The sequence below is a fragment of the Microtus ochrogaster genome, chromosome 4 (assembly GCF_000317375.1).
Source record: "Microtus ochrogaster isolate Prairie Vole_2 chromosome 4, MicOch1.0, whole genome shotgun sequence".
Taxonomy (NCBI): domain Eukaryota; kingdom Metazoa; phylum Chordata; class Mammalia; order Rodentia; family Cricetidae; genus Microtus; species Microtus ochrogaster.
The window spans coordinates 67,501,238-67,526,599 of NC_022011.1; the positions used below are offsets into that span (position 1 = coordinate 67,501,238).

The following is a 25,362-nucleotide window of genomic DNA, read 5'->3' on the forward strand; positions in this document are numbered from 1 at the left end:
CAGGCTGGTCTCGAACTCACAGAGATCCTCCTGCCTCTGCCTCCCGAGTGCTGGGATTAAAGGCGTGCACCACCACCGCCTGGCTTCAGTCTCTCTTTCAAGAGAAATCAGAGAACACAGCCGGAATCTGGGAGGGAGGGACAAAGAGGAAACCAAAAGGAGAGGCTCCCAGCAAAAATAAAGAAAGAAAGAAAAATAGAAAAGATAAGCAAAACTAAGAGGTTAAAAAAATAGTAGAGGCCTTTTAATAAACAATCTTTAAAATACAGAGAAGAAAAATCTCTGCGAAGCAGGAAATGAACCCCGATCAACCTTCCCGCTTAAACCTTAAAGAGAAGAGAAGTCAGGCAGAGAAAAAAATAATTAGAGAAATTTATACAAAAGGATGAATGCTAAGCAGCTGTATAATCAGGAGTATATGTCATTATAAGCAAATAGATGGAAATTCTAGATGCAAACTTATTATGTAAAAGAAACTAAAGTGTAAAATAAGTGATGTGAACTATAATATAGAGAAGAACAATAACTTTCAAATTTAGCAAAACTTGAAGATGCATCACAAAAATATGAAAAATTATCAGAAATGAAAGAATAAATATTTTCAGAAATAATTGTTTAACAACTGAGAACGCATGACCCATGATCTCAACAGAAAAACCCATTGTAATTTTAAGGGTAGGAAAGGAGGTAATATTAAAATGACAAGGAGATTTTAAAACTTTGATAAAATTGATAGACATGTATGATAATAAACAACACACAAAGTTATATTTCCTAAATATCAAAATCAACCTAAAGAAGTAAAATGAGCATTATTGCGAGGAATTCAAGGAGCCAGTACTGAAAATTGAATCTTTAATGTGAAGAAAGAACATTATACACCAAATTTTCTATAATAAGAAACACCAAGTTTGTGATGTCTATTTTATTTTATGGCTCATATAAAAACTACCTGAAATTTCTTCTGGGCCCATCTGAAAAAAAAAAGTGTACCGAAATTAGCTTCTGATCTCCACTGTTATCTTTTACCACCCAAAATAACGTCTCTCTCCTCAACATGATGGAAAAGGCTCCATAGTTGTTTTCTGGTTCCCTGTCCTGTCTCTAACCCACTTTGAGCAGCCACAGTAATGCATTACTGTGAATGGCTGTAATGGGAACACAGGATTGATGACATCATTTAGTCTTAGATACTTATGTAGCCTGCTCCTTGCTCCCTGCTCCATGGCCACAGCTGCTAATTCATTATTCCGGTATTTTGTAACTCCAGTGGGCATCTGTCTGCTATTCTCTTGTCTGGGTTGTTCTTGCATAGATGGAATTGAGACTGCTCTGTCACAAAACTAAATCATTTTTTCCCAGTTCTTTTTTAGAGAGGACATCTACATCACTTTTTTCTTCCTGTGCTTTGCATTTTTTAGGAGGCCTTTTAAATTAATGTCTTAAAGTAAAATATAATTTAGCATTTTCACCTTCTACTTCTTCACTGTAACTCCACTCATCTCTCCCCCAGTCCCTTTTAGACTGATGGCCTCTTTTCTTTGGTTATTATTATTACACACATATGCATAAATCTATGCATACAGAATAGTGAATCTGTCGACTCTGACTTATGGGTATATAACTTCAGGGCTAAACATTTTGTATTGAATAACTAAATAGGGGTCTCATCCTTAGGAAGAGCTAATTCTACTTTCCCATGAGATATATTAATATTTTGACATATTTTAATATGATTTTATTGCTTTCTTTTATGCTGAAATGCAAGCTACACGATGAAAGAAAGTATGTTCCCTTTGTGCATTGCTGTATTCTCATACACCAAGCAGTGCTTTATATAAGATGTAAACTTTCTTAATGTTTTTTGATTTAATCACTGAATTCATAAAAGATTTCAAAAAACAGAAAACACATTTATATATCACAAATGTAGATCAATAATAAACTGTTAATAAGGGCAATATATTTTGGCATTCTATTTTTATTATTGTAAAAAATAATTTTATTATAATGAGTTCAGAAGTAAAAACATCACATACCTAAATTAAAGTAGGCATTCAAATACTTTCCCTGTCCCAGACTTGGAGGCTTTTTAAAATTCTGAACATAATTTATCATAATGAAATGACAAGTGCCTAATTAATGCTCCTTTAAATTATGCCATCAGATTATACACTGGGGAAGATATGCTTTGAGATTTTTATTGTCAAACAGAGATACAAAGCCTTACAAATGACTTTCCACATAACACTGTGACTTTATCTTGTATCTATTCAAATGTCATGGACCTTGTAGAGATCTACCGTTAATGACAATTTAGCAAGAGGTATGATGTTATAACTCAACCATATAGAGTATGATTTATTGGACTATGTGAATTGCACACAGACCTATTTACTATACATTCTATCAATTATTGCCTTCCTAATAATTGTACATGTGCTGATTGTGAAAATGATCTTCTAATGTAATCAATTTTTAAATAACTTGAAACAGATTGAAAATACCACCTAACCGTGAGCCACCATTTGGGTGTGATTCTGGAAGCCTAAATGCTTTCAGTACAATAATCACAATGTACTCTGCCCCGTCTATTGGGTTACTGCCTAGAGAAAGTGTCTATAATTCTGAACTAAATTTCCACCCAATGAATGAGGCCTTAAGAATTTTAGCCACTTCCTAATCTTACCCAGTGTGATCAAGACTGTTCATATTTCCTCATTGAAGTCTTACTGCCAATCAAAGGATTTTTTTTTTGCACCCCCAGGAAATACTATTTAACAATAATCTTTGCAAAATAGGAAAATTGAATTATATATGTTTACTCTGTCGTCTATAAAATTATATTGAGCATCTCTAATTTCATTAATTGGAAAGAAATGAAAAGATTTTTAGCCAATGTGTAATAACCATGTAGAAATTCTCAGAATCAGAGTAGATAAATTTCAATAAGTACTTGGGTGATGAATAAAGAAAATGATTTACAAATTCTTCATTTAACATAGGTGTTTCTCCCATTTAATGACAACCTCCCCTTGTTTTATAACAATTTATGCTTGATTTAAAAATCCTATCATCTTTAATACCAAGAAATGATTCTTTTAATTTATATTATGTGTGTTAACTTTATATCAATTATGGGACTAATGTAATGTTTGATTATAAACCAGTAAACTGTGTCTACAATTGGTAACTTAATCTTACTTTTGAAAAATTTGCAACATGAAATGACATTTAGCCTGTAACAGTGTTTTTAAGGATTAAAAACTTTCTAGCATTAGTAATAAAAAAGATGTACAAATTGGTCATAGGTCACAGAAAAAAAAGTAATGTAATTAATTTTAATTATTTAACTATATAGAACATACAGAAATCTAAAATCATAACCTCAAGTTCAAATTCAATTTATTGTCATTTTTCTTGTATTCTATAGGAGTTTAAGAATCAATTGGTTATCTGATGGAATTTCAGAATATCTTAATGTTTAAAAGATTTTAATAACTTATGTAGAGAGAATGTCCTTCACTTCTTGATTAGGTACTAATTTTAGAACCAACATTGTTCCAATTCAAATATTTAAATATGTAATATAAAACAATACTTAAAGCACATTCCTAGCTGGGTGGTGTGTCACTTGCCTTTCATCCACAGCACTCCGGAGGCAGAAGCAGGGAGAGCTCTCTGAGTTTAGGGCCAGCCTTATCCACAGAATGAGTTCCAAAACATGATCCAAAGCTACAGGGAAATACTGTCTCCAAAAAAAAAAAAGAGACCAACAAAACAACAACAAACAAACAAACAAAACCAAAACACATTTCTGGGGAATTTTCTTGCAAACTTGTATCATTTAGCTAACACTTTGTATCAGAATAAGTTTATGACTTTATGACTTAAGTATTTGAATGTATTTGACACTTCCATTTTTGTGTGTGTTTTCTTTAGATAAGAAATGTTGAAACCAATCAATGCTTAGACAACATGGGCCGCAAAGAAAATGAGAAAGTGGGTATATTCAACTGCCATGGCATGGGAGGTAACCAGGTACACAGTCTTTTGCTTTAGCTCCTTATTTAGGTGTACAAGAGAAAGGCTACTATTAAGATAATCAGTGTCTGCCCTGGTTTACATGCCAATAATAAGTGAATGGTCATTCCAATCAACAACTAAGTATGCCTAGCTCATTGTCCAGCTATCTTAAGACAGCAATGCAGAATTCAGTGGAAAAGGTTAAAACTTAAAATAAACCTACATTGAATGAAGACAATCAGAATACTTGAGCATCTCATTACATCACGAATTATTTAAATGCCTGTGCTTTGATTTGCTATTAACTGAATAAGAAAACAATGATTTTACAACTGCAGTGTTTTCCCAGTGGTGATTATTCTGTATTTTGTTCTGTTAATTATTATGTATATAAGAAATTCTAAGAGTTATTGAATTTCAATAAAATTTGAATGTGTATGGTCAGCACTGGAGCAGACTGAAATCTAGGATGGATTTCCTGAGTGGCAATCCAATAAATTATCAGAAACCTACCAGAGAACAAGGAGGAACCTTACATTCACCTTGAGCACTGGAAAGTTTCTCTGGGAGAGACATCAAGAGTCCACTTGTTTGTGAGTACCTGTACTGTAGCAGTCCTGATGCCAACTTTAGGAAGCCAAATTTAGTTTTCCTGGAAACGATAATCACAACACTGAGCCTGAAACAGCAAATAGTCAGTAAGCAAGCTGTCTACAGAAGCTGATGTAGAACAAGAAGTTCTGTGTCAGTGGTAACATTTGTGGGCCAAGTGAATTGAGGTTGCAACAGCCATTCTGTCTATCATGTGTCAATATCTATCCAGTGCAGTGGAATGTGGGAGTTTGCTTCACAGAGAGCTTGCATGATACACTCAAAAATGTGAAAAGGAACTTTCTCCCTTAAAAACAAAACAAAAACATTAAAATCCTAATTAGTGTGTTTCAAAGTTTCAGTTCTAGTAAGAAGATACTTAAATTCAAGTTCCTAGTTTATTGCATTTGGAAGATAATGTAAAAACAATTTATGAAAAATGACTGTTAAAAACTGTACAAAGACTCCTGTTATTCTATCATCACTACCTTATAAACTTAATGACAAATAGAAATCAAGCCAATATAGGTATACTTACATAAGTACTTAGTAACGTTTATAAACATACATATATACTTATTTCAGAGTCTTTTAATCTACAAAGCAATCAATACAAATAACTAAGTAATGCTTGATTACTTACAAAATAAAGAAAAAAATTTAATTTTTTCATATTAAGTCACATGATTCATAATCCAACTAAGGTAGCATGGTGCATACAGAATGCTCAGTTTATTTTGGCCTGATGAGATTGTCTTCATCATTATTCCATTATTCCAGTTCTGTTCTCAAATATCTCCCTTTAACTGTCAAAGTGAAAAACAGTTGGCATTACATAACCAATTGGGATCACCCATAAAAATATGTACTTCCTAGTGTTATTGTTTAGACAGGGCGGATTGTATTCACATATTTAGAAAAAATATGTGTGTATATTTATGTATGTTTATGTGTATACATATACATAATATACACATACACACAAAAATGTATGTAATAACATTTAAAGAAGAAGGAGGACATGAATTTGAAAGAGCAAGGGGAGATACATGAGAGGACTTGGAGGGAGGAAAATATGAGAGAAAATGGTGTAATAAATTATAATATCAAAAAATAATTTAATAATTTGAAAAACAAAATATCATTCAGAGACTTACGTTAAAAGCAAGAGAAATATGCCCTTATCCTTTAGTATTGCTCAGTTTTTAGAAATTTCTCTTTTATTCTAAAACCTGGATAGTATAAAACAGTTAAACCATATATAAACCTCTATGGTGATGATTTTTTTATGATGATGGTTTTTGATTTGATGAAATTCAGTATTTCTAAGTTATTTAATTTTTCAGTCCCTTACTTTCAGAAAAGAGCATATTTAGGATGTTATTCTGATTTATCCTTTCTGTTTTCCTGTTTTATTCTTTTATGTTGCTATGGAAACAACATCAATTTTTTATAGTTATCTACTTGTGAATTTTTACAAGTAATCTCCAGCCAATAAAGATATTCATACTCTCCATCCTGCTTTATACATAAGTCATAACAAACCCCAATATTTTCACTTTTTTGTAGTTTCCTTAGTGGTTTGTTTTTAATAGGTCTCTTGTAGCCCAGGCAGGCCTTGCTCTTCTTACATAACTGACATTGGCCTTGACATCTTGGTCTTCCTGCCTTCATCTCTTTTGTGATGGTAATACAGACTTGACCCACCATAAACCACATTCACTTATCTCCATTTCTTTTTTTTTTTTTTTTTTTTTTTTTTTATTTATTTTTCGAGACAGGGTTTCTCTGTGGCTTTGGAGCCTGTCCTGGAACTAGCTCTTGTAGACCAGGCTGGTCTCGAACTCACAGAGATCCGCCTGCCTCTGCCTCCCGAGTGCTGGGATTAAAGGCGTGTGCCACCACCGCCCGGCTCTTATCTCCATTTCTTAAACAAGTCATTTGTTTGTGGATAAGGATATGTTAGCTATACCACTTTTCTCAAGAATTTTGATGATTGAACTATTTTACACTAACTTTAAGTTATTGTACAAAATAATAGGATTGCATTGATGTTTTTAATTATTTGCACATTAAAACTTATACTTTGCTGTTATTTGTATGGCCACTGTCCTCTGCCACAACTCTCTAGTCCCTTTTCTACTCTCAATACCTTACTTTTATTTCATGTTTTTTAACTTCCTCTGAAGTTTCTTGCTCCCTCCTTCTTGTTTTAGAACTCTTTCCACCTTTAGTAGATGCCATTTTAATTCATGTTGTAGACTCACACACATGCATAAGGCATGTATAAATTTAAACCACATATTACACATGAAAGAAAATCTGCAGTATTTGACATTATGAGTTTGAAGTATTCTGCTGTTCATAATGATCTTTAGTTCCATCTTCTTTCAAATAACATAATGTTATTCTGCTTTACAATTAAATAAAAAATTTATTGTACATATGTACCACACTTCCTTTAGTGATAAATCTACTGGTGGTACCAAGCTGGTTCTATATCATAGCTGTTGTGAGTAGCGCAGCAGCAAACATGCTTGCACCAATACGTCTTTGGAATGGTGACTTGGACTCCCTTGAATTTCTACCCAGGAGTGTTATAGCTAGATCACAGGGTAAATTTTCTTTTAAAAATATTTTTGGTGAATCACCATATTCATTTCTATAGTGACTGCACATGTTCTCTCTATTGCTGAGAAGAGACACCATAACCATGGCAACCCTTTTAAAGGAAAACATTTAATTGAGGGGGAAGCTTACAGTTTCAGAGATTCAGTCTATTATCATCATAGTGGGACATGGTGGAGTGCAGGCAGACGATGGACTGGAGAGGTCGCTGAAAGATCTACATTTTGCAGGCAATAGTAACTAAACTGAGCTACTGGCTATGGCTTGATCATATCTGAGACCTTGAGCATATCCCCAAAGTGACACACTCCAACAAGGCCACACCTTTTAATAGTGAAATTCCTCTGAAGCCAACTGTCACCCATTTTCAAAGGGCCTGGTTTGGTCTTATGCAGGTTTCCAACCTGTCAGTCTGAAGTCAGTGAGCCTTGGAGAGGCAGAGCATTGAGCACTGCAGGTCCTGGGAACTTCATGCTGTTATTGAGCATAACTCTGCTTGTTGCTCTTGTGATCCCCATATCCTCATAATCTATGAATTATGTGAAAACTCACAGGAGTTTTCTAAGTTCTTTCTGGACAATATTACTGGTACTCATAGTAATAGTGATTAACTTTTTCCAAGCGTTGTTGCTGAAGCAGGTTGATGATTCAACCCCCCTTAGACCCTTAGAAAGAATTCATACATGTAGATTGGCAGTAAGGTTAGGTTAACATGTTTTTGTTCATGGCTTTGGTATATAAAATCTTGGGGAACAATATAAAGTTTAGAAAGGCACTTTTTAAATTGTTGAGCCAGGGACTTGTTGAGGTCAGGGGAAACAAACAACCACCTCGCAATTGCTGACTGACAAACCTTTCTTCCCAGAACTGGCTGGTGATCTAAGCTTGTGTTTAATTCCTTGTACCCATTTCTGCCCTCAGCTTCCTGATATGGTTTAATAAAAAATAAACTGTTGATGAGTGAGTATATACCCTTAAGATTTAAAATAGAAATGGCTGATTTTTTTCATATATAAAAAATTAGATTTGTGATTCTTTTTAAGATTTTTATACGATTTCCTTCTGAGATAAATAATAAATAATGATTGATCCTTTCTTTTTTAACAACAAAATGCAGCCTGACAGTAAAAGAACCGGCTGAGAAAAACACCTTGCTTGCTTACACTTCTTTAATGCATAGCAAGTTGCTTAGCCATGAATGTATTTGGGTCTTTATAATAATGTGATTTTCATCTTTAATATGTAAAATGTTTAGTCATATAGGGGAAATTAATATGTAAAATATTTAATCATCTGAGGAAAATGAGAAATATGTTGTTTTTGCTTGTATTCATTACAAAAATTTACTTGAAAAATAGAATGTAGCCACATTGTAATTTTTATATTGCTTGAGTATATAATCTGTAAGTGAGAAATAAAACGAGGAAGAAGGAAAACATAAGGGTGGAAGAACAGAACAGATAAAGAAGAGAATAGGAGCAACCGGCAGAAAAATAAACTGAAGAATCAAGTTTTAGACCTCAGATACAAAGATCACTTGTGTGTCTCGGCATCTGTTCTAGTGGTTTCCTATCCACATCTCCTCTCCAGTTTCTCTGGACTGCTGAAAGCTGGTCCTTACAGAAACATTCTACTCTATTATTTTCTTATAACCCATCAAATGAACTTCAGTTTTAGCTGTCCCACCTCATATTTTCTCTCTTCTCTTCCTCTCTCATTTGATCCTCCTGTTCCCATATCCCCACATCCATTGCTATCTCTTCTCTTTTCTTTTCCTAGGGTGATACAATCCTCCATTTTAGTCCCTTATTCTATATTTAACCTCTGTGCTTATATGTGTTGTAGTCTGCCTTTGAAAACTTAACAGCCAGCATCTACATATAAGCAAATACTATACTCTCTTTTTGGATCTGGGTTAACTTACCCAGAATGAGTTTTTCTTTTTCTTTTTCTTTTTGTTGAAACAATTTCTGCCTCCTCCTCGCCTTCCATTTCTCTCCTCCTCCTCCTTGATTTTTTCAAGGCCAGTCATTTATTTACAAACTTCATTATTTCATTTTTAATGGCTTAGTAATATTCCATTGTGTAAATGTACCATGTTTTCTTTACCCATTTATTTGTTGACAGATATCTATTATATTTCCAAATTTCTGGCTATCACAAATAGAATAACAATGAATGTGGTTGAACAAATGTCTCTGTATTAGGATATAGAGTCTTGGTATATGCCCAAGAGTGGTATAGCTGGGTATTGAGGTAGATTAGTTTCTACCTTTCTGATGAACCACCACACTGATTTCCATAGTAGCTGTAGATGTTTGCACGCCTAACAGCAATGGATGAGAGTTTCCTTTGCTCCCTGTCATTGTCAAAATGAGACATCATTTGTTTTATTATCTCGACAACTCTAATGGGTGTAAGAAGAAATCTCAAAGTTTTTATTTGCATTTCCCTGATGATAAAGAATATTAGTCATTTCATTAACATTTTACCTTATGTCTTTTTTGGTAGGAAGCTTACAGATCTTTGTTATATTCTTCAATAACCATATATTTGATATATGTGTATATATAATATATATTACATATATATTAAACTGTACATATAGTTTAACTTTCATGTCCTTCATTTCATTCCTTTACTTATTATGTCTTACTTTCTACTTCTGATTTGCTTGTTAATATTTAAGAGCTTGAGATTTTATTATTTTTGAACTCTCTGATTTTTAAAAATTTATTAAGAATTTTATTCATAAATAAAATTTGTTTCAAATTCACCCCTACTTACTTCCCACCAACTCTTCACATATCCTACAACTTTTTCTCTTAAGTTCAAAATCTCACTTTTTAAAAAGCCACTATGTACCCTTAGTGCTGTTAGTATGTATGTATGTACGGGGCTAACCAGCAAAACATGGCTGCCTGTGAGGGGCCATACCAGAAGAAAACTAATTCTCCACCTCCTAGACAATGTGAATTGCAAATAGTTTCTCAGATAGAGTTGGTACTTGGTGAGCAATTCCTCTTCCAAGGCTAGGTTTTTTGCTAGGTTGATATAATGCAGGTTTTGTGAATGCGGTGACAGCTACCATAAGTTCATGTGAGCAGCAGTCATGTGTCTAGAACATAAGTTTTCCCAGAATCTTCTAATTCTTCTCATCCTTATATTCTTTCTGCTCTCTTTCCTAGCATGGTACTAGAGTCTTGGGCAGAGGGTGTGTGATATATAATGTCCAGTATAGGGTTAAACACTTCACAGCCTCCTTGTCTCCATACTTTGAACAATTGTGTGTCTTTATTAATTAACATATACTACAAAAACAAGCTCCCCTTATGAAGACTGAGGGCTGCACTAATCTGTGGTTATAAAGTTAAGTATTTAGTGGCAGTTTAATTCTATGTCTCTCCAGGAAAATATCTGCAGCAGATTCTCCCCGAAGGTCTATGTTCCATCTAGCCACAAGTTCTCAGACGACTCAACAGTAGCACACAAGAGCTCTGTATTCTAAATTCAGCCTTTAATCCAATAAGAAAGTAGTTTATTATTCCTAACACATTTTTGCTACTATTACACAAATGAAAATAATTTTTCCAGGGTAGTCATTTTTATACTTCACAGTGTTCAAAGCCACATAAGACTGTTGATTGCACACACACCCCTGCAAGGAGCACGCCTTGTACTTTCCAACACTGTAAAAGCCAGTCAGTAGCCTCCCATGGCTAGAAACTGTCCCCTAGAATTATTTTGCCTGTACCTCAAAGATATGGTTAGATGTGGTTTCAGTTACATCTAATTCTAGGAAATTTTAAATTCTTTTTATTTCTTCACTTAGTTCAGGAATATATTTTTTCAGTCTCCAAGAATCTCTTAAATTTCATTAATTTGCATTCCTATTGATTTTTAGTTGTATTTTTGCTATTTTTTCTGGTAAAACAGGAAATTATATAATGGGTATTGTTTTTAAATCACTGACATTTACATTGTGACATACGGTGTAATATCTTTTAGAGATGGCTGCATGGTACAGTAGAAGACTTTATATTATGTGTTATTAGCTATAATATTCTGTGGCTGTCAGTCTCCTTGATTTATGATGTTGATGCATTTTAATTCAAGTTTCTTCATTTAATTTAGTTTATATGCTGTACCTAGAGAACAGAGTGGTTTATAGAAATCATTGCCTCTCACAGTATCAAGAGCTATCTAAATTTTATGCCCATTAGTGTTTGTGCTACAAAATTAATAGCCCTAACGGTTGATGCATTTATATTTTCAATTATTACATCTTCATGAATAAACATTTATATTAATATGTATCGATCTTCTTCTCTTCTGCATAATTTTGCTTCAAAATCTACTTTATTAAATATCAGAATAGCTATGCAAGCTTGGTTTTGGCTTTCATTTGTTTGATGCAGTCATGTCCATCTTTTCAACGCCAATGGATCTAGTTTTTAAATGAGGTCTGCTACTGTCTGTCCTGTATTGAGTGATATAAGACATTTTAAGTTAAGGTTATTAGTAAGCACATGTTTCCTATCCTATGATTCCTTTTGTGGTTGATTGGATAATTGTTATGTTTTTCCTCACTTCTGGGAGTCAAGGCTTCTCTTGATTACTGTGATGAATTTCTCCCTCACTCTCCTTTGGTCATCTAGTTCTGTTGTGACATATCTGTACCTAGTCATTGTGATTTTCTTTTAAAATGCTATTTAAGTATTTTTTATTTTACTTTAAGTACTTTCTACAGTGAGGGCTTGGTGCTCAGAAGCTGCCAAAATGGTGATTATCTTACAATGCTCTTATCTCTATGTCAGTTTTAAAAGATAGTTTTTCTGAATATTGCAATTTTAGTTGTCAAATGTTTACTTTCAGGATTTCAAACTTATTCTTCCATGCATTTTTGCCTTTATATGTCCTTGCTGGATAGATCTCATAATATCCTGATTCATTTTCCTTTAAGGTGACCTGATATGTTTTCTATTACAGCTTTTGATAATTTTTCGAGTCTTTTTTTACATTGTGTTTTGTTATCTTGACTGTAACATTTTCCAATATCTAAAACATTATGAACTTGGTATAATTGTTATAAATGAAAGAACTTATATATCACTGATATAAAATATATACTAGATTACTTGGATTTTATATATGTCTTATGGAGAGGACCTAGAATCCTGGGAGCAATTCAATGAAATATCATGTCTATACTCTCTGATAGGCTGTGGAATATATGATCATTTAATTCCTGTGAATAGTCACCTTTTCACAAACTTGAGTCATTTTGTTCCTTTCCACAATCTCATTCATCATTGAGGTCTAACATAAAATCTTCTAAAGTAGTATATGTCATTCAGACCTTATTTTCTTGTATTTACATAAATGTCTCATATCCTTCTTCATAGTCCCTTCATATCCAGTGTCTTCTGTATCTTCTTTCACCCATATATTAAATATACTCCATGATTTCACTGGCTACAGCACTCATGCTATATCAGATTTCAAACCTTATTAAAGTCTTCATCAGTTTTTCACTGCTTGAAGAACAAAGTTCAAATTGCTTTGAATTATACACTCAGCTAACCATTTATTCTGTTACTGCTGGATATTCTGCTTGCCTAAGTATAATCTCCCAATCATTTCCTTTGCTCTGGTATCTGTATGAAAATTTCCCACTCCCTGGGCATGTGCCACATAGCTTCAAATTTTCCGCAGTGTATTTGTTTTGTTCCGTTATCGTATATCTGGTTACTCTGTGCTCTGATCACAAATTTCCAAATAATTTATTTGTCTTCTATCAGATATGCTTTCACTGATGTAATCTTGCCCTGCATCAGTCATGTTTCAGTGGATGAAGTGTAATTTAATTTGTTCTCCCAGGATTTAACATTTAACATTATTTGCACAATTTCCTCATCTTAGAAGAGACTCTATATCAATGGTTCTTAACTTTCTGCATGCCACAGCACTTAAATTCAGCCCTTCAAACTGTGGTGATCTCCAACCATAAAAAAATATTTTCATTGCAAATTCATGACTTTAGTTTTTTTACTTGTATGGATCTGATATCTTGTATTTGATATGCAACCTCTCTGAAGCAGTCTTTTGGCTCCTAGGTTGAGAACCACTGCTCTATATCCTTTTACCTAAAAATTGGTGAGAATCCATACTTACTGCTATGGATATAAGCTTGAAATAAACTTGCAATATCAAGTATTATACAACATTAGAAGTATGAATAAAGAGAAACTGCCACTTTTCAAATTTATGAGTTTAATAGGAGTAGTGGCTGATCAGGACAAGTCATCATGGGACAACCTTAATGTGCATGTCCCTGTCATTTGCATAACCATTGTTAAGGTACACAGCACTGTTGTCTAGATTTTACTCAGGAGGAGTTTGTTAGATACCTTTCCAGTTTAGAGGAATGACTGAGGGGGGGAATCCAGTTTGAAAGCCGATAAGTAGGATTCCACCCAAAGATTGCCTTTACTGTACTGGCATGGATTTCCATCATGCTCCTTAAGGTTGTGAGGTTGCAATCACAGTGGTTGCTCCTGAGGTCTGAGAAGGTTGATTTTCTCTTCTCATCTGGATGTATACTACACAACATAGATATTGCCCTGTGTCAGAAATGTAGCAAGTATTTTTATGACTACCATTTTCTTAATATTTTCATGTATAGACTGGAAATAACGTATTTCAAATAATATTTGCCTTTATCCTTTCTTATTGGCGAAGAAATACTGTTTCATCATACATTTATTTACACTTTCTCTCTGTCCCCCCTCTGTGTGTGCATGGCAAGATTCATGTGTGTTTGTGTGTTTAGCTGATAACAGGATGCAGTGGAAAATGGTTCTGTCCTTCCATCATGTGAGTCCCGGGAAACAGATGAAGGTTTTTTTAAATTTTTTTTTATGTTTTTTAACTTATATTTTTTTCCATGCAAAAATTTACACTTCCTTCCCTCCTCCCATTCCCCTCCCACTCCCCCCTCCTTCTCCTCCCTCCCCCCTCTCCTTAGGAGAGGTCAGGGAACCTTGCCCTGTGGGAAGTCCAAGGCCCTCCCACCTTTATCCATGTCTAAGAAGGTGTGCATCCAAATGGACTAGGGTCCCAAAAAGCCAGTACATTCAGTAGAAACAGTGCCATTATCGATGACTTCTCAGTCTGCCCCTATTGGCAGCCACATTCAGAGAGTCTGGTTTGATCACATGCTGTTCAGTCCCGGTCCAGCTGGATTTGGTCAGCTCCCATTAAATCACGCACACTGCCTCAGTGGGTGGACCAACCCCTTGCCGTCCTGACTTTCTTGCTCATCTTCTCCCTCCTTCTGCTCTTCAACAGGAGCTCAGTCCAGTGCTCTGATGTGGGTCTCTGTCTTTATTTCCACCTATCGCCAGAGTAACCTTTTAAATTATAATTGTACCATCTTAAAGAAGTCAGCAAAATAGCTGGCTTGATTCTCAATCATCTTGGATATGTATCTCCATTTAAATCATTTCAAAACCTTATAAATGTCATATAATATGTTATGCAGAGGAAAAAAATGTCCTTTTATATACAAATTTTATTAAGTAGTTTCATTATCCACCCATTTTATACATCTATTTTATTGTCTGCTTGATAGAATTCTTTTGTTTTAAATGTTTAAACATAAGTAAAAATATTTCAAATTTGTGACTATATCTCAGTGCTATCAATCATTTATTATTAAGTTATATGCAAGTGTTGTCAAATTGTACGTATACAACTGTAATAGACTATGATACATGTAGTGTGTATATGTTTATTTATTTATTCATGCATATTTTGATTCTTATTATAAGCCAAAGTGGTAAAAATATATTTTATCTCAGCATTTCTGAAATGAATAAAATATTAGATCTCTAGGCTCATCATAAGTGATGTCTTACTTACCTATATCTTGGTAGATAAGAACATAGAAAGAAAAAGGGGCATTCAGAACCAGGTCTGATGATGTTCATAGTCTAAGAGGTGTCACAAAGTAACAAGCAAGAAAAGAACTAAGCATAAGAAATAACAGCAGAGTTACTGCCATGAACTAAATTGCAGGTCTGGAGCTGAACAGTGGAAAGTTAAAGTTTATAAATAGAGAAACTATTATAATGGGTTATAAATGTGAGGAAGGGAAATTTCATTTAAGGGAACAAAATAGAAACAGGGTAGAGTAGAAATATTATGGAAGGATAACCTGCAACCTATTTGTAATAATCCTCACATAAACACTTGGACATGCACTTTTGTTATTAAAAATGGCATGGTAAATACAGACCAAATAAAAAAGGCTTTTTTATTTTTGATACTTGGTGACCAAGTACAATTTCACAGCAAGTGGGGACTGAGCATAGAATATTTTTTCAAATTGTTTTTTATTCTGTTATCAAAACGTTTGATCAAATACAAAGCAAGAAGCTACATGTACAGAAATGATATATTTCCAGTATAGGAAAAAGGCTTCTGTGAGTTACCATGGGAACTGCCTAGAGTCTGTTATAATTCTTAATCTTCTAATGGAAGTCTACTGGATAGATGTAGATCCATTGCCACCCTCCAGTTGATATTCCCTAGGAAGATGTGGGATGTTTACTTTATCTGAAAAGGTAAAGTACTACATATAGTTGTAACATTCCAAAACGATTTTGTTTTATTTTGTGACAAAAATTCAGAGACATGTCTCAGGATCATTGTATCTATAGAATGATTAAAGGAATTTTGAAAAGTTGCCATACCAGTGAGTTCAATCTATTGCCTCCACAGTATAAGAAACAAATGCTCTGACATTTCTCGGTGGGGAAAAGTGCCATGGTCTAATCAAACTACCAAAGATAACTGAACTTTCTGCACACTGAGTCAAGAAAATAAATCATCAACTGACTTTCTCAAATATACAGATTATAATAACAGAATGATTCTGAACTTCAGATCCTCTGAGGCTCTTATCTCCATCCTTTAAGTCGAGACTGCACTTTAGTTTTCCAGCTGCCCAGACCCAAATAATCACATAGAAACTACATTAATTACAATATTGTTTGGACAATGATTCAGGTATATTTCTATCTCTTACTACTTAAATTAACCAATTTCCATTAATCTGTGTATCTTCATGAGGTTGTGGCTTACCAGTAAGATTCTGACATTTTTAACCTTTGGCAGCTGCATGGCATCTGTTGGATTCCACCTTCTCTCTCCCAGCTTTTAGTTTAGCTTTCCATCTTACCTATATTCTGTCATATCCTAGGCCAAAGTAGCTCTTTATTAACCAATAGTAATAAAACATATTCATAGCATACAAAGAGAAATTCCACATCATCCCCCCTTTTCTGTCTCAATAAAAAGGAAGGTTTTAACTTTAACATAGTAAAATTGCATAGAACAAAACATTTGTCAAGCAAGAATTACAGTTACAATATTTCTTTGTGAGTCTAAATTTTAAGATCTAATTTATCTTTTATTACAACTAAGGAAAACTCTCTATCTATAACTGTCTTCAACTCCATCAAAGACTCCAGAAGGATATAATATTACATAAGTAAACAGGAATTGCATTATAAGCAACTTCTAAAACTCTAGAATTGACAGAGACATAACGCTGCCTGGACAGTCAACCAAAGTTCTTCTGTCACATTGGGGCATCCATCTTCAGTCTACAGGCTGATAGTATCTGGCAGACATTTCCATGAAGCAAGAAATTTGAAAAGCCATTTCATCTGTATTGTCAGTTTGTCAGTAACTTTCTTCTGTGTGCTGCAGAATGTCTGGCAGGCTCTTTCAGGAATCCGGAACGCTGAAGAACTGTCTCACCTTCCTTAGGCAAGTTCAGCAGTAATTTTTATGTGGGTCCTACATGTCAAGTTTAAACAGCATTCTGTCAGGCATTACAGGCAAGAACAGTTTCTTGCTCAAATGACTATCCTTATCACATTGAAGGCAAATTTCATAACAAGTTTCTTCAATGCCCACCAATCTCTCTGAAGTAATTGGTACTGCCAGAAGCAGACATGTCTCATTGTTGAGAAAAGTCCAAATTCTTAAAACATTTTAAAAGCTATATTTTGTAGGTCTTTGATGTGTTGAAGATTATCTATCTAATTAAAATGTATCTCCATATATCTAGAAAATCTAACTAACACAACTAAAAGTTTGACTGCTATAAATGACTATTAATCTGTATTTCTTAACTATACACTACATTTTTAAATGACCTGCACAAGACTTTGTTTTATTTTATTTTTCTATAATTGCCTATACCCATTTTCTTTTTCTTGATCCTATGTACACATTTTAAACATATAATGACCTGTTCAGAGGTTTATTTTTGTCTTAATGTCTCATTATTTTGTATCTATACTCCTTCTTTGACCAGGAGAGTTTCTGAAAATGCTAAGAAGCATGTATAGGACTAAAGTTGTGGCTTTGCCTTTTGATCCATCCAGTACAACATGGTGGAGGTACATGGCTCTGCAAACCATCCTCACCACTCCACCTCTAGGGATGTAGGGAATCTATGTTGCCAGAGCCATTCTTGCCATCATGAGAAACCAGGAAACCAACTCTTAAAGAAGCCATGCCTCTGCTTGCTGCCAGCAAACAAAGCCTATCTGAAAAATTCATCTATCAAGAAGCTACACTTGTCACCCTTTTTGTGTGTTTAGAAGTACTTAAAAAAACTTTTTTAGGTTTTATGTGGATGTGTGTTGTCCCATGTTGTGCATCATTATGTAAGTGGAAACTGTTCTTTTCTTTTCTGGCATCTCAGACCTGAATAATCACATAGAGACAATATTAATTACAACAATATTTGGCCAATGGCTCAGACATATCTCTAGCTAGCTCTTACATCTTAAATTAACCCATTTCTATTAATCTGTGCATCACCACAGGCTATGACTTACTGGTGAGATTCAAACATCCTTCTCCTTTGGCAGCAACATGGCATCTGCCTGACCCCACCTTCTTTCTCCAAGAATTCAGTTTAGTTTTCCCACCTACCTATATTCTGCCCTGCCATAGGCCAAAGGAACTGTTTTATTAACCAATAGTAACAAAACATATTCACAGCATACAGAGGGGAATTTCACATCCCCATCCCCTGATAGCTGATGATCTGGATGTCCATAAGCATGCCCTGTTTTTTGGGGAATGTTAAGGACTGGTTCCAGGGAATCCTGCATGATAACCAAGTAGTCTACCACCCATATACACCCAGAGGCATCAATATGCAATAGAGTTTAAATTATAGCTGTAGGCTTAACTAGAGCGTAGTACACAGATGTGCTTTCAAATGCTGTTCATTTTCTCATTTTCCACTGGATTCCAGCTCAGCATCAGAATGTCAGTTCCTTTGTCTCATTGACTGAGGGTTTTCATTTACAGAGATTGTTTTGCTTACCAAGGCAACCTAAGGTATTATTCAATTCTATCCCCCTCAACTATACCAATAAGCATATATAGCAAATAAATTTGACACAAATGATATGCATGGATTGAGCTCCTGCACTCTCTAAAGGACCTGTCTCTGAGGTGACTTTTCTACACTTGTTGAGGACACACCCAGCAGGACTATGCTGAGGTATGCAGAGTCTGATGTTATGAAAGTGTGTCATTTTTTGGGGGGGAGGGTGTCCTGACCTTTCCTAATCTAGTACTGATTTTTCTTGGGATCATCTACCTGATTAACTGCTTACATATAGAGGAATCTGGAGTCAAAGGATTGTTCTCTTTGTATCCAACAATATAAAATGATATAAATAAATCTTTAAGCTTGGAACTACAAAGAAAAAATAGTATTATTTGGACCTAAAAAAATATTGTGTTGAGTTGAGAAGTTAACATTTTTAAATCATGTGTAAGGGTAGTCTGCCTTCAAAGATATGAGGTAGCTGTAAATAATAAATAGAATGTATGTATTTATACCATAGAAATATTATAATAATTTATCTAATATATATAGTATATATTAGATAAATATATATTAGATAATCCTTTAAGGAAATGATCTTATAAGGAGTGAAATTCTTTGAAGATAAATGTTACAAAAATTTCAAACAAATAATCTTCACAAAGCATATCAGATTATGCCATTAATTTGTCATCATTAAACAGATAATTTACATGGATACATAAATACAAATACTTTCATGTCAACATTGTTATTCTTTTTAAAAAAATGCTCCAAGATCCCCGGTGGCAGTAGGCAGCAGAAATGCTGTAGGTCCCAAATGGTGGTGGTGGGCCATGTGGTGGCAGGCAGCGGGCCCTGGGAGCAGCCAGTCCCAGGCAGAGACAGCTGCTGGTCCCAGAGCAGTGGTGGCGGGCCATGTGGCAGCAAGCAGTGGGCCCCAGGCAGAGACGGCTGCTGGTCCCCAGCAATGGCTGGTTCCAGGCAGGGAGACACATGGCGGGAGGACAGAAGACAGAAACATGGATAGACATGACACGCAGGGTGAGGTTGAATGTTTATTCAGGGAGTTATGGAGGAGGAAGGGTGAAGGGGGGAAGGGGGGAGAGAAAGAGAGAGAGAGAGAGAGAGAGAGAGAGAGAGAGAAGAGGAGAGAGAGACAGAGAAGGGGGAAGCAGAGAAGTGGGGAGACAGGCAGAGGCGAAGCTGCCTCTTTGAGAGGAAGATGGAAAAGAGGACGAGTTTAGGCCAGAAGCTGAAGATCAGCCTACCTCAGTGGATGGGGAGGGGAATGGGTGTGGCTTGTCCCTTAAAGCAACAGGAAAGCACAACAAACATCACCTTACCGAGAGAAATTTTGAAGGAAGGAAGCTCCAAAGAGAAAATGCCCCAATCAAAGTGGCCTGTGCGCAAACCTGTAGTACTTTTCTTTGATTGTTGGTTGATGTTGGAGGGCCTGACTCACTGTGGGCAATGCTTCTCTTGGGCTAGTGGTCCTGCTTGCTATAAAAAAGGCAAACAAGTGAATAGCACTCCTTCATGGCCTCTGAATCAATTTCTACCTCCAGGTTCCTTCCTACTTGAGCTTCTTCAATGGTTTACCTCATTTTTGTACTGTGATGTGAAAGTGTAAGTTAAAATGAACCCTTGCCTCCCAAGTTGATTTGCTTTTGGTCTTGGCGTTTTATCACAGCAGTTGAAACTATATATGCTTTTGTTTACATCTATATGCCTATATCAATATGGACATTAAAGGTCATATATCTGCCAGAGCAATTTGTTATGATTAGGCCTTGTACTATAGCCTGAATGAGGCCACACGGCCATGCAGATAGCTAGTGTTTTCTCCCCACATAGCTAAGCATTCTGTAATGTAACTTAAAGCTCTAAGTTTCTGATGATGGCTCTTCCGACCCTTGTCACATACACTATCATGACCTAAATCACATGAAATGAAAAGGCTTGTTATCCTTAAAGGTTTATTTTAAAAAAGACATTTTTTTTTAGTCTTAGGCAGTGTTCTATTGCTTTGAAGAGATACCATGACCATGAGAACTCTTATAAAGGAAAACATTTCATTTAGGCTGACCTACAGTTTTTTAGAGATTTAGTTCATTATCATCATGGTGGGAGGTATGATCACATGCAGGCAGACATGGTGCTGGAGAAATAGTAGAAAGTTCTCTATCTGTATTCCCAGGCAGCAGGAAGAGGAGACTTGTTAGGCTTGGCCTTGGCTTCTGAAACCCCAAGGCCCACCAACAATGACACACTTCCTCCAACAAGGCCACACCTCCTAATCTTTCTCAAATAGTGCCACTCCCTAAAGATGAAGCATTCATATATTTGAGTCTATAGGGACAATTCTTATTCAAACCACCACATATTTTTTTAATGAAAATTTGCTGAGAATCCTCATAGGGAATTTTACAGGGGTACTCTGATGATAAAGGCTGTCTCATCTCTGAAGTTATTCTTCTGGTCTCCTGTTTCCACCTTCGTTTTTCTATCTATATCTGTTATACATCTAATATTTTGCTTTGCCATGGTGCTAATCAATGAGAGAATCTTAAGAGGTGTGTGTGTGTGTGTGTGTGTGTGTGTGTGTGTGTGTGTGCTTGTGTGTGTGTGTTCCTGCCCATGAGTAAGCACTATCCTACTCATGGGTTTACTTTTCTTCTTCTGCAAATAATTCTTAAGAAATAATGCAATTTTGAAAAAAATTAGAAAATAGCAACAGAAAAATAATTTGACCATCCTAGTCTACATAGCAAATTCCAGGGCAGCCAGGAAGCCATAGAAAAAACCTTATTTCAAAAAATCGCTTTTATTGCCAGTGATGATAATATTTATTACAGCAATTTTATACAACAAAAAAACAGAGAAAACAGTTGGAGGCAGTTTAAATGGAGGGAAAGTTTTCATACGTAGATGCTAATATGATAAATTTAGCTATTAACAAAGGTGTATGTGGTTTGACTAGATCTAATACACTTCTGAGATTTTAAAACTCAGGTGCCCGAATTGACTCTAAGATTCACATATATGTAGTCAGGATTTTGAGAAAAGTTTTGGTTAAATCTATGGATTACTTTCTAGGCTTCCTATTCATTGTGAAAATTCACTCTCTTGTAAGCATAGGACTGTCACCATGTTTCTTTCTCTGTTTTGGAGTTTCCTGCCAGTAAGTCTTTCAACAGACAGAGCCTACCTTCAGCTGCTTGTTACATGGGCTTCTTCCAAACAGTCAAATCATCCACAAGCAGTAGAATCTACATTGCTGTCTAGTTTGAGGTCTTACATAACATCTTACATAACACCATCCTGGACTGGCTTTTTCTGTCATAGCCTCATACTCAAGGGAAGGACTTGATGTAGGACAATGCACCAGAGCATAGGATCCTTGTGCCATCTGTATATTGTAAAACAATCACAACCAAGCAACATTTGCAAATACAATGAGACCTAGTTGGAAATAGTTTGGGGACAGTTTCAATTGGACTTAACTTTTCTACTTATATTCATTAATTCTTCAGGAACATAACATGGATATTTTAAAACCATTTAGGGGAACGAAGTGTTCAGAAGGCATAAATTTTATTATCTATATTATTTTAAATGGGAGACGTTAACAGTCACCTAAATGGAAACATAAATATCAGTCATAGTTTTTATTTGTTTAATGTATGCTCCTTTTTCCATTATCTTATATTCTTGTTCTGTTTTCTACAAAGTGAAGTCAGATATTTCAAAGACAGATGGTTTTCATTCCAATACTGTCAGAAATATAGACTAGTAGTAGCTTCTTCTTAGAAATTTTCAGAGATTGAAACACACTCTTAGTACTATCATTGTGAGAGTATGTTCCTTTTTTTTTTCAATAAACATAGTTTTTAAGCGGAAAATTTAAGATAGGAGGCAACCAAGCAGTATTTTACTTGAATGTACCACAGATGACCATGACTATTCAGGTATTTCTTGAGGTCTTCTTGGTTTCATAGTTTACATCTTGAATATGACTGTCAAACATAAGACATTTTTTTATCATTTTCCCCAGATAAGGAAACCAAGACTTTTCAGTCACAGTATCTAGTTCTGGAAAGTAATGCATCTCAAAGCCCCGTGGCTGTGTAATTTTCCAAAATCTATTCTTTTCATACTTCCTGTACCAAAGTGTACAGAGATGATATCTATCTATCAGTGGTACAATGAAGACAAGCTGTCTGGTGAAGCATGTTCATATAGACTCAGTGAAAAAGAAATAAAGGAATGTTTGTCTTCATGTTCCTTGGCAAAATGGAGTAGGAAGGATCTCATACACAGCATATGAGCGAGGATGAATGAAATAATTTTCTGGGCATACGAAAAGGAACAGCAGTTACATAAAGTTATATAGAGAAGAAAAGAGCAGGAGTTAAGATTTTATAAGTGATGTTGAAAACAAGATGAGGTCATTGCATTAGGGAACACACCTACATCCCGTTTTTGTGTGTGCATGGGCCTGTATGTATACGTGAATATGTGTCTATCTGGGTGTGTCTGTCTGTGCACACATCCTCATGCTTCTGAAAATTAGAGGTCATTATTCTGGAGTCTTTCATGCTGACACGTCAAATATCTTACAGATAGACCCATCTCCAATCTTACTTTTAGCAATAGAATTTTAGACCATTAAAGATATAATACACTACAAGTATTATCTAAATCCATAAGGCTCCCTTAAGGTTCACAATTGGGAGCTAAATATATTATACACTCCTATACACAAACCACTTGGCTAACAGTCTGCACATGAAGTTTGAATTAATTAGGGCTTTGGAAAAGGAATCACCCAGGGAAACTCTACTGAAGCTTCACTGAGGAGCTCCAATCTGTCTATGTTTATTTCAAGATTCTCTCTCTCTCTCTCTCTCTCTCTCTCTCTCTCTCTCTCTCTCTCTCTCTCCTTAACACACACACACAAACACACAGAGATAGAGACACACAGAGACAGAGAAGGAGACAGAGAGACAGAGAGAGACAAAGACACAGAGAGACAGACTGACAGAAAAAGAGACACAGAGAGAATGCTTTAAGAAATAAATTATATCTTCCTAAAAGTCTAACTCTTTGCTAAACAATTTTCTATGAATTTTTATCTTACTTTCCTGCGAGCATGGGTGTTTTATCTCATAGTTTATCCTTCTGGATGTTTATTGACTGACCTCAGATACTACCTGCACTCAAAATATCTAAAGAGAGCCCCAGAGGGTACACATTCTAACCAACTAAATAAACGGTGATTTGTATATAAGGGGCAGAATGTTAACAGGGGAAAATATTTGTAAAGAGCTAAGGGTGGAGTTATTGTATTTTAATTTTGTCACATTTGCCCATTAAAAGTGAAGCAATTGGCATATTATCATATAATATGAACAACCCTTTACTTGAGAAATTCTATAGTAAACACTCCAAAGAATGCAACAGGAAGCTCTGTATAAAATAGAAACTAAATACAAGAAAATCACAATTTTTATAATAAAGTTAATTCCTACATACTGTGGACTGTTTGAATGCATACTCAATAGTCTGTGTTTATTCCAAATTTTTCAAATTCAAATTTATAAAAATCGCTGGAAAGAAGGAAATTGAATATTTGTTTATCTGATGTTCAGCTAAGAATAAGGGAGAGAAAAATAGCTTTTGGCAATACAAAACCACCAGAGGGCGCCCAGTTCCCGAGCTGTTTGCTGAAGGCCTCTTGCAGGAATTAAATCTCTATCCTTTTCAGCTTGTGCTGTTAAAACCAAGTATAACTTCTGTTTCTTAGGCTAAATATTTAAGAGGAAAAAAACACAGTAAAGGGTTTAAATTAAAAGGAGTGAGATATATACATACATGCATGGATGGATGTATATGTATATATTGGGATTTTATACATGTTATTTCAAAAATATGGACTTAATTTTTCATACTGTGAAATAAAAGCATTCACATAATAAAAATCATTCTTATAACTCAGTGAAATTAGAACAAATTATATATTTATAAGAAATAACAAAAAAGGCTAACCAAATGCCGAGAATGAAGAGAATTGAGGCTGCAATAAACTGCCATCCTATGTATATTTCATTCCTTTAAGGGCATCACTTCAGCCACAGGAGTCTGTCTGACCTCAATAAGATATCCTAACATCAGTAATATACCTAGTAACAATAAAAATAAGCCACCTTCTGAAGATGAATCAAAACAGAAAGCTGTGATGAAGATGAATGACATGATGCTTTGGGAAAATATAACTACCAGCTGTTTACTATTTTTAGTTGATTCAACTCATTTAAAGTCCAAACCGCATGCTTCATATAGGGATGTAAATTGGCCACACAGTATTTGCCTAGTACAATGGTTCTCAACCTTCCTAATGCTTTGCCCCTTTAATACAATTTCTTGTGTTGTGTTGACCTCCAACCATAAAATTATTTTTCTTGCTACTTCATTAATGTAATATTGATACTGTTACAGATGATAATATTAATACTTTTAGAGATAGAGGTATGTTAATGTGGTTGTGACCCATGGGTTGATAACCACTGGCCTAGTATATAAAAAGACTTGGGTCAATTTCTAGAACCATAAGAATGGATAGATGGATGGATGCATGGATGCATGGATGGATAAACTCAGGATCTTATATAAAATGTTGAAGAACAGTT

At 35.0% G+C, this 25,362-nt stretch overlaps 1 protein-coding gene across 2 annotated transcripts in view; it reads left to right on the plus strand.

The window, feature by feature from the left end:
• Galnt13 (polypeptide N-acetylgalactosaminyltransferase 13) overlaps positions 1–25,362 on the plus strand; it is a 469,688-nt gene that overhangs the window by 424,794 nt on the left and 19,532 nt on the right. The window contains exon 11 of one of the 2 annotated variants that reach the window (XM_005346417.2): positions 3,943–4,041. The exons of the other annotated variant lie outside the window; for it this stretch is intronic. Coding sequence (XP_005346474.1) covers positions 3,943–4,041 — 99 coding nt within the window. The remainder of the gene's footprint in view (positions 1–3,942; positions 4,042–25,362) is intronic. 2 annotated transcript variants of the gene reach the window in all.